The 10207-nt window shown below is 45.3% G+C and overlaps 1 protein-coding gene across 1 annotated transcript; it reads left to right on the forward strand.

Moving 5' to 3' along the window:
* The first annotated feature begins 7115 nt into the window (after positions 1-7115).
* Positions 7116-7538, forward strand: LOC144258965 (histone H2A-like). Its single transcript, XM_077807110.1, has one exon. The coding sequence runs from the start codon at positions 7116-7118 to the stop codon at positions 7536-7538; it is 423 nt and encodes a 140-aa protein (XP_077663236.1).
* The last annotated feature ends 2669 nt before the right edge of the window (positions 7539-10207 follow it).

A 10207-nucleotide genomic window follows, 5' to 3' on the forward strand; every position in this document is an offset into this window, starting at 1 on the left:
CTTACTCCTGCCTTGCCTTGGCTGGACTTCTGTACTTGGTGACCATTGACTCATGTTTATCAATGCTCTATATATGCTAACACTGCTAAATATTACTCAGGGTGATTGTTTTAATGGTTTGTATGTGTTTTAGATGTTTGTAATAAACTTTATAGAATTCAGCAGTTGATTCAATCTACTGTTTTCCCTTCAAGGAGTGGGGAGTATTAACACTTTCTCCAGGAAAAATCTAGCTGGTAGCTCTTAAGCCACAAACGTGCTTCTCTAGCGCTTTCAAAGCAAGCATGTTAAGAGGAGAGCTAGCCTGGCCTCAGACCCTGTGTTGAACTCCAAGGTCTAATTAAACCTCTCAAAAAGAAGAGGGAGGGAGAGAGCACAGATTCTTTGCACCTATGGATGTAATGCAGATGGGAGGACTCTGCAGCCAGGAGGGATGAAGGGAAACAGAAGACCTCTGCTTCTACATGCTAAAATAATAACATATCCATCTTCATTTATGAATTTGTAATAGAGTTGAGTCCAGTACCTTCAATAGTCATGAACATTGTAGAATGAACTCATTACTCACTGATCAGCTACAAGCCATTGACTTTTTTTTTTTAAATGGATCAGCATAGTAGCGCTCTCTACCTCTTCAGAGACCTTGTCTAAAAAGGTAGGATACCCTCCATGCTGATCGTGAATTAAATCTAAATCTCTAATAGTCACTCCTTTCTCACTGCCTTTTGCCAGGTCATGTCCATTGAAGTGCTCAGTACTCAAATAAGGGGTAACTCCTGCCATAGCTATGTTTTAGCTATTTTGGGGCTGGTTACTTTTTCTTCAACCACCACCAGTTAGTCAGGATAGGAAGCCCTGGGCCATGGTTTGGCCTTTCCTTACATTTTGAGGTATTCATCAGGCAGCTGAGAGTCTTTCCTCTGGGCCACAGAGGTCAGTTGTGATGCTGCTGTAGTTGAATAGCTGGATTTTTCCCATTTAGCTAGTAGAGCCTTTACCCAGGATTTGGAATGTCCCATTCAAACCAGATTTGATGTAAACTGCCTTGCATCTACTTAACTCTGTAGATTAGGACTTGGTGTGCTTTTATCCTATGACTGCACAGGTAGTAACAGGCTACTCTAACTTTTAAGTGTCCCTTAGTTTAACATAAGTAGTTAGGACATTCTAGCTGTTCCTCGTTTCATTTAGCTGTGATAGTCTGACTACCTTCCCCAGACTGGAAGAAGAGCTCGGTCTTGAAAGCTTGTCTCTCTCTCCAACAGAGGTTGGTCCAATAAAAGATATCCCATCACTCAACTTGTCTCTTTAATCAGGGCCGTCTCCAGCTTTTTTTGCTGCCCCAAGCAGCAAAGGGAAACAAAAAATCCCAAGCCTGGTTGAGCTGCTGCCAAAGAGGAAGAGAGGGACTGTAGGCCCTGCTGCCCAAGTCCCAGACATGCCGCCCCAATGACTGACAGAGTACCACCCCTTTCTATTGGCTGCCCCAGGCACCTGCTTTCTTCGCTGGTGCCTGGAGCCAGCCCTCTCTCTAATTAGCTAAGAGTCAGGCATGCAACCTGTGCTCTGGATGTCCCTAAACCTCCAACTGGCGGAAGCTGAGTCTGGACAACAGGGGATAGATCACTTGAAATTGCTCTGTTCTGTTCACTTCCTCTTAAGCACCTGCCACTGGCCCCCATCAGAAGACAAGATGCTGGGCTCAAGGGACCTGTGGTCTCACCATATGTGGCTCTTTTGTTGTTGCTTCACAGAAGTGGGGTCAGTGAGAAAAGAGAAACTTATGCTTGTTTCATGTACTTCATGCTGGGTAATAGCATGAGGTCTCCATCCTCTTCCCTTAGGGTGACCATATGTCCTGTTTTGGCCAGGACAGACCCTTTTTTAAACCCTGTCCTCTCTCTTTTGGCAAAACTGGGTATTTGCTCTTGCCAACTGATCATCAAATGCACAGTTTTTCAAAAAGAAGTGGGGTGCAACCCCTTGCAGAGGAATGTGTAGGGGGGATGAGAGGTGAGGCAACGCCAGCCCTGTGTGGGAGGGAGGACTTGGGAGAGCAGCTCAGGCTGGGCCAGTGTGATGCAGGGAGTTTTGGGCCAGCCCCGTGCACAGAGGTGGGGGTGGGGGTCTTGGCCTGGCCCCAAGTGAGCAGGTGGCGGGGGGCTTGGGCCAGCCCCATCCATGGGGTGGCGGGTGCCTCAGGCTGGCCCTGTGCAGTGTCCTGTTTTCCCTTTGGGAAAATATGGTCCCACTATCTTCCCTCCACGTTCCATGCAGGCTGACCTCTGCTGCTGTAGAAGAACAAGGGGCTAAGACTAGCCAAACACTTCACCTAGCTCCTTTCTGATGAGAAAAAGCTTTTTGAAAAATAAAGAAAATGTGAATAATCTTATATTAATCTAAGACAATTTTTTTTAATTAAAATGAAATTTCCCTACCCACTCTTTTTTGGGGAAAGCAGGGGGCAGGAGAGAGAAGAAACTAACACCTTTTGTTTTGAAAGTGTTGTGAAAAAATAACTCACTCCATTGCTAACATCTTCAGGCAGCCATGGGAGAAAGTGATTCGCTAAATGTAGGTTCTAACTGGTAGGTTTGCCCCCAGATTCCTGCAGAGGATGGCATCAGTTAGATTATCCACTTAACTTTAATTTCTTTTTTCTAAACAAAGATCCTAAGTCTGGCTCTACAGAGATGTAGGTAGCACATATGAGGGAAAAGGAAGCCGTGCCCCAGGCTAACTACCTCCCTTCACAGAGTATACATTGGACTGGGAGAGTATAGTAGCAACCCCTCTATGGGTGGTGTAGGATGTGGCAAGTTGGTGAAGGTGAGAGAGGCTGCAGTGAATTTTTCAAGGTGAGACCAGGATGGGATGTGTGCTGGTACCTAAGGGAGGCAAAAAGACTTCTGAAAGATGGCACTTCAGACAGCTTAATACTCTGGGGCCAAACCTACACAACTCACTTGCCACACCTTACACAACCATGGTAATGGAAAGAGTCAGAGGTCCCTTTATTTTGATCAGAATACTTATTTTGCAATGAACTGTTTGAATTCATATAATTAACCTCTTAAAACCATTTATTGCAGCTTTCCCAATGTTTGCCAGTTCAGCTTTACAGTGGCAGCAGTACAGGAAGCCATCATTATGACTTTCTGTGAGCTTTCCCTGGAGCTCACCGTTCAGCTGGTCAGCTCTCAGTTAAAGAAGTTATCTTCCCACACCAGAAGAAGACCCAATATTAGAGAGACAAGACCTCATCCACCTGGTCTCTCTAATATCCTGGGACTGACGTGGCTACAACTACGCTGCATACAACAAAAGACCCAATATGTCATAAGTCAGGACTACATATGTATTAATATGAAAATCATGGACTCAATGACAGACAGACAGACAGACATGGGGATATGTAACAGAGCAGAGATTTCTAAGGCCTTGAGTCTTCAAATTGCTCTATGTTGTTGGAAGGGGGTCTGCCTAGGCTTGGGTATCTTAAAGGAATATGGTGTAAGGCACTCGTTCCAATCTGTGCTTGGCTAGAAGTGAGTGAGAGTAGCCACCTACAGACACCTAGGCACATCTATGCATATTAACTATGCAAATTAATTAACATTTTGATAATAGATATTCACAAGCATTTTAAAAGTAGTAAATCAGCTCTCATGGAAACACTAAACTAGCCCTGAGTTTGTTGAGGAATTAAATAAAGGTTTGTAATTTGGAAGCCGTTAGCTATGTCCTAGATACTTTTAAAATCAGTTCTAGCATTTATATAGCACTTTCCACCTGAAGAGCTCAAAGCCCTTTTTAAACTATCAGCCAATCAGAGCTCAGAACAACCCAGCGAGGTAGAATAATATATTATACTCATTTTACAAATGGGGAAAATGGGTCACAGAGCAGTTAAGACCCAGATCTACAAAGGTACAGGTGCCTAAACCACAGATTGAAGCACCTAAATCCTAGTTTTAGGTTCCACTGCAAGCCACAAAACTCCCCTCCAGCTGCCGCTGATCCATGTATGTGCCTAATGTTTACTTGGTGCCTGTATCTTCACTGGGAAAGTTCCCTAGGCACCTACGTTTCTGCCTCAGGCAGCAGGGCACATGCCCAATCTCCTGCCTAAGCCATCCACAAACTGGGTGGAGATAGGAGGGTTGCCTGATCCAGTAGCTGTGCTCAGCTGTCACCTACTGGATCAGGACCCATTCAAAATATGGCCAGAAAAGGCATTGCTACCCTTGCAAACCTTATAACTTTTAGCCCAGTGGTTAATGCACTCACCTGGTATGTAGGGAACCTGGCTTCAATTTCTCCCTCTGCCTGATGGGGGAGCAAGGTTTTTACTAGGGGTCTTCCACCTGGCAGGAGAGCATTCTAACCACCAAGCTATGGGATATTCTGATGGGTGGGAGAAGCCCTCAATATCTTCTGGTGGAACTGTACCACTGTGTATACATATTTAAATAGTCATTGGAGGAGAGGGAGTGAGGAAAAAATAACAATGCCATAGCCTGTTGCCTAGGGCACCTCCTGGAGGCAGAGGGCCCCAGAATGCAGTGCTGAAGCTCCAGACACTCTTTAATATTTATGCAGAGTGGAACAGCTGCAACAGCAGAGACTGTGGGAGCCCTGCATCAGAATGTCACGCAGCTCGGTCATTAGAGCACCGTTCCCAGGAGGTAGCCTCTTCCTGTTCAAATCCTTCTGCCCTCTCTAGGGTAGGGGGGGAATTGAACCAAAGTCTCCCCTGTCAAAGGTTCATGGGCTAAAAGTTATAAGATTGTTCTGAATTGAATTAAGGACTTCCCTAGCTCATTCTCACAAGAAATGGCTTAGCCACCTGACTGCAGGAGAGGGGTTCCTGTTGTGGATCGCCAGCAGAGATAGGTGCCTAAATCCAGGCTACAAGGAGGCACCTATCTCTGTGAGAGGGGCAGGGCTTAACACACCCATCAATCGCTCCCATTGCTTAGTGTAGGTGGCTCCCCACCTACGAGTGTGCTGGCTTCTGTGGACTGCATTCTGAGGCACCTATCTCTCCCCATTCATTGCCTAGGCACCTAACTAAGGCTTTGTGGATCAAGGCTTACCTAACTCATCAACTAATAGAGAAACATCCTCAACCTCTCAGGTGTTTATGCTGTTTTTCTCTTCTCCCTACAATCAAGTTAATCTTTTTGGGGTGTGTGCGTGTGTAACTGAATCATCAATAATCCAGGTGGGGCTCAAACAATCTGGAGTAGACACTGCTAATGAGTGGCTATTACTGAAGGGTTTAAAGAGTAGTTTCTATAAGAAGAGGAATCTGTTAGATTCAGAAAGTAGTGTTCCTAGATAGGAGAATAAGTAAAGGATTTGGTTAAGGTAAAAGTGTGTTTGTTTCTCACAAGGGAAAGTATACCTTATTTTAGGGGGGGAAGTGTCTTCTGTAATGATCTATGAATTTTAGTTTAAGTAGACCTTAAGTAGCTGTATTTGACATGTAGTGCAAGGCAGGTTTCTAAACGGAATAACTTCAGTTGCTGTTACTGTTTCTATTCTGTGTAAGTCACTAGTTTAGCTTCTCTGTAATCATGATATGAGGTAAGGTCTTATCTCCTGAAGACATTGCTGTTCAACTTCTGAACCCTCTGCCTAAACTCCTCTTGCTTTGCATCTGGCACCCTACTCAACTATCACCAACTGTAAATAGAAAACTTTCACTACTCCTACATCTTGATTCTCTAATAATCATAGTGGCTCCCCTTCCCTACCAAATCCTGGAAATAACTGTACTGAAACCTAGCTACCGCTCTCTAGCTACCTAATAATAAGGTGCATATGTTGAACAGTAGGAGTTACTACTAACTTAATGGCTTTTTTTTTTTTAAAAAGCTTCAAACTGTATTGAAGTCCCCTTATTCCAAGATCGCAAAATTCACTTCAAGGGGCTTCTACAACATAAGAAAATTCTAAAATCCTTCTGTCTTGCAGTTGCTTTACAGTTTGTGTGTTTGGGGCAGATTTGGTGAAACTGCTTAGTTTTCCTGCCTGGGGTCCCCAGTGTTGTAGGAGAGGCTCTTAACACAGTCTTCATGCAGAGCTTCTCAAAGCTGTAAGAATCCTGAATGTGTAAAGCCTTAATGTATGTATTCTACCTCTTGACCAATTTGACCGTTCCTCTTAGAAAGGGGCCTCGCCTGTTCTTTCAGAAGCAGATATCTTGGGTCTAAGACCCTGAGCCTCGACAACACTTCTCTCTCTGGACAGCAGGAAAAAATTTCATTGCTTTTTCTACCTGACATCTGAATTTACTGGAGACTCTTGATGGGCTGCGGTTTTTCCTTCACCGGACTTCTAACCAGCTGCCTGACTCAAACAGGCTCCTTCTTCAGAAGAGAGAGTGAGGCATTTCACTTGATAAACTACAGCTAATAAGTTGGCCTCTTAAAATCAGGACCTTCCTCCTAAAGAGAACAAATAAAGGTGGGAAGGTGAATGTAATCTTGCCACCATATTATTGCGCCTGCTTCTTTATAGCTTAAGAAACACTTGGATACTATAATGACATCCTGGGGCTTGTCTACACTTAAAATGCTACAGCAATGCCACTATAATGCTTAACTGTAGACCCTTCCTATGCCCAGTGGCAGATTAGCTAATGGGGCCCCTAGAAAAATGGGCACCCTGACCTTCTCTGCCCACCCAGCACTCCTGCCGGGGAGTGGGGTTGGGGCATGGGGGCTTGCCCCTCTCCTGCTGAGGAGTGGGGTCATGGTGCGGGGACTTATCCTGCAAGCAGAAGGGGTGGGAAGGGGCTCCCACTGCTCTGGCCTGGGGTCCCACAAAACCATAATCTACCCTTGCCCAGGGGTTCTCCTGTTGGCGTAGATAATCCACATCCCCAAGAGGCAGGAGCTTAGTCAATGAAAGAATTCTTCCATAAACCTAGGGCTGTCTATATGGGGACTTCAGGAGGCATAACTATGCCACTCAGGGGTGTGGATTTTTCACACCCCTGAGCAGCACAGTTAAGCCAACCTAAGTTTCTAGTGTAGACCAGCCTCTGGCTAATGGTTGCTCTTACTTGCCCCTCACCTCCTTTTCTACACTAGATTGATGTTAGGATGTCTGGACGTGGAAAGAAAAATGTGGTGGCTGCAAAACCTACACTTCTACCAAGAAAAACAAAGTCAGCAAAGGCTGGCCTGCAATTCCCGGTGGGTCGTGTCCACCGACTTCTCAAAAGAGGGAACTATGCTGAGAGAATAGGTGCTGGTGCTCCGGTCTACCTGGCGGCTGTGCTGGAATATCTGACGGCTGAGATATTGGAACTGTCAGGAAATGCTGCCTATGAAAACAAGAAAGGCAGGATTGGGCCACGACACATCCAGCTGGCCGTGCGGAACGACGAAGAGCTGAACAAGCTGTTTGCAGGTGTGACCATTGCTGAAGGAGGAGTTATGCCCAACATCCTTCCTGCTCTTGTTCCCAAGACCACAAAGGTGCCTAAGCAAGGACTGAAAGATGGCCAGTCACAGGAATTCTAGTAACTGCTAACCGGCTGAAAGTGTGCTGGTTCTAAGGGTGGCTTTCTCCACAACACTAGCGCTTCATGCACCTTGGATTCTTGGTTGTAATCCATATATTTATATATCGACTGTATGTCTTCACTGCTTGTAAATACTGAACCTCCGAAGGACTCCCTCTTGGGGGTTGTTGTTGGTTTTTTGTTTTTTTGTTTTTAATGTCTTTGAAATAAATACTTAGTGCATAGAGAACTCCATGAAACTGGTTTTCTGAAATTGGCGGATGGAGGAACTGTGATCTGACACTTGAGAAGGAAGTTGCTGTCCCACTACTTCTTAATTTAAGGAAACTTGGGGCCAAGATTTTAAACTAGTCTCACTTCATGCACACGCAATCATTAATCTGAATGGGCCTGATTTTCAGAGGGTGGGTGCTCGGCGCTTTCTGGTAAGTGGGGCCTTTTTATAGTACCTCAGATTTGGTCACTCAAAAGCTCTAGGCAGTTTAGGGAAACCTTGACTCAGGTTTCCCTATAGTAATGATACAGTAGGTGTGGATTTCTCTCCTGTGCTGTAAGGGGTGGAGAAGGACTACCCTGGTAATTTTAATGATCGTCACCTGTGCATTATTTGGTCTTTGAGGTAGCTTCACAAAGGTATTTAAGTGCTTAAATCTGGATTTAGGCCCCTACGAGCAATTATAGGCTCCACTACACTCCACAAAATTCCTTCCGAACCCCGTAGGCTCCTCAGCTTACTCAGTACTTAGGTTTATGCCCCTGGGCATATATGCTGCTCCCTCACTCTAGGCAATCCATAAACGGGGAAGAAGGATGTATGGCTGCCTAATTTGCCCAAAGGGCCTAAGCCGGTCGGTGGCCAGAGGAGGTGCTGCTGCTTCCAAATGTTTAACTCTTCGTGCAGTGATTAAAGCACTCCCTTGCAATAGGGGAGACAGGATTTAACAGGGGTGCTCTACTTCTCAGACGTCCGCTCTAACCAGTGAGCTATGGGCCACTCAGATGTGGGGCTCCCTCAATCTGTCTAATTGAACTTGTTCCTCTATGGATAAATACTTAGTCATTGGAGCAGAGGGCCTGGACCCTGGTGTCACAGTTCGGGGCAACTGTAGCTGTATTATCCCTCTGTGGTCCCTTGAGGGTACCTACTCTAGGCTCCTGGCTCCCCCATTGTCACCTCTCTTATGCATAAATACACATCTTTCTCCCCCTGACTGTGTTTTCTCCAGGTTGCAGAGTTCCCTGCCTGCACTGTCATGTCCCCAGCAAGCCATACCATCTAAAAGACCAGCGTAGATGGCTTGCTTTCTTTCCAGAAGTTATGAACAGTGTATTACCAGCAGTTATAAGTCATCACACAGCTCCTTCTAAGCAAGCACATTTATTCTTAGGATAAAAGCATTAAAGAGAGAACCTATACCCATGCTAAAAAGCTTACCAGAGATCACACCAATTCCAGCTGCAACCCTGCACCTTTCATAACCAGTAACTGGATTTTCCTTATGGTTACAAGTTCATAACTGTCTCAGATTCAGACCCACCATGAATAGTTCAGTCTTTCTTTTATATAGCTTGGGCCTTTGATCTTGGCTGCGTGTGACAGGTGAGCAGCAGACAATGGCCCTCTTCAGACTGTAGCTTTAAAGGTTGGGCTTTTGCATAATCAGAAGTGTGGAATTTGTATTCCTCTCCCCCTATATGTTTCCCAGGAAAAACATATAACACTTTTTGTTCCAAGAGCCCAAGCTTGTCTGGTGCATTGTTCAATATAGTCCTTTGAACCTCCAGGAATCACATATGTCACAGCTCCCCCGTCGAGAGGTAACATACAATTACAGCCCACAACAATACATAAACCACTCTTTAAGACCCCAAAGACACTTAAACTTAATCCAATGAGGTCTCCCAAGGAAATTGCCAATCGGTTACACCTGAGTCTCCCACTGGTCGTGTGGGTCTCCTGAAAACCAGGCTAGAGTTATTCTCACTCGCTGTAGCCCTCTGACATCTACAAAATGAGCATCTGAAGACAAACTTTGGAAGGGGTGGCTCTGCACATAGGTCTCATTTTGTGTGGCTTGGTAGGCTACATAACAGTCCGTCAAGACTGGCTGATAGCAGAGCTGTTCCTATTTAAAAAGAAGCCAGCATATGGTAACCTGGACAGCCAAAACTGGACACAGCATGAGAACATAAGGAGGTGAGGGTCTCGTTAGAAAATGATGGTGCTTCAGAGAAATGCATGAACCTTTTTAGATAAGGTTTTCTGCTCCCAAAGGAGGAGACGTGAACTGAGGTAAGAACAAGGAAGGCTAATTGAAACCACGTTGCTTAAAGAAAAGGAGTACTTGTGGCACCTTAGAGACTAACCAATTTATTTGAGCATGAGCTTTCATGAGCTACAGCTCACTTCATCGGATGCATACCGTGGAAACTGCAGCAGACTTTATATACACACAGAGATCATAAAACAATACCTCCTCCCACCCCACTGTCCTGCTGGTAATAGCTTATCTAAAGTGATCATCAAGTTGGGCCATTTCCAGCACAAATCCAGGTTTTCTCACCCTCCACCCCCGCCCCACACAAACTCACTCTCCTGCTGGTAATAGCCCATCCAAAGTGACAACTCTCTACACAATGTGCATGATAATCAAGGTGGGCCATTTC

The sequence above is a fragment of the Eretmochelys imbricata genome, chromosome 1 (genome assembly GCF_965152235.1).
Source record: "Eretmochelys imbricata isolate rEreImb1 chromosome 1, rEreImb1.hap1, whole genome shotgun sequence".
Taxonomy (NCBI): Eukaryota; Metazoa; Chordata; order Testudines; family Cheloniidae; genus Eretmochelys; species Eretmochelys imbricata.

Bases quoted from the DNA above. Each gene is read 5' to 3' on its own strand.
- LOC144258965 (XM_077807110.1), top strand. From the start codon at position 7,116: ATGTCTGGACGTGGAAAGAAAAATGTGGTGGCTGCAAAACCTACACTT.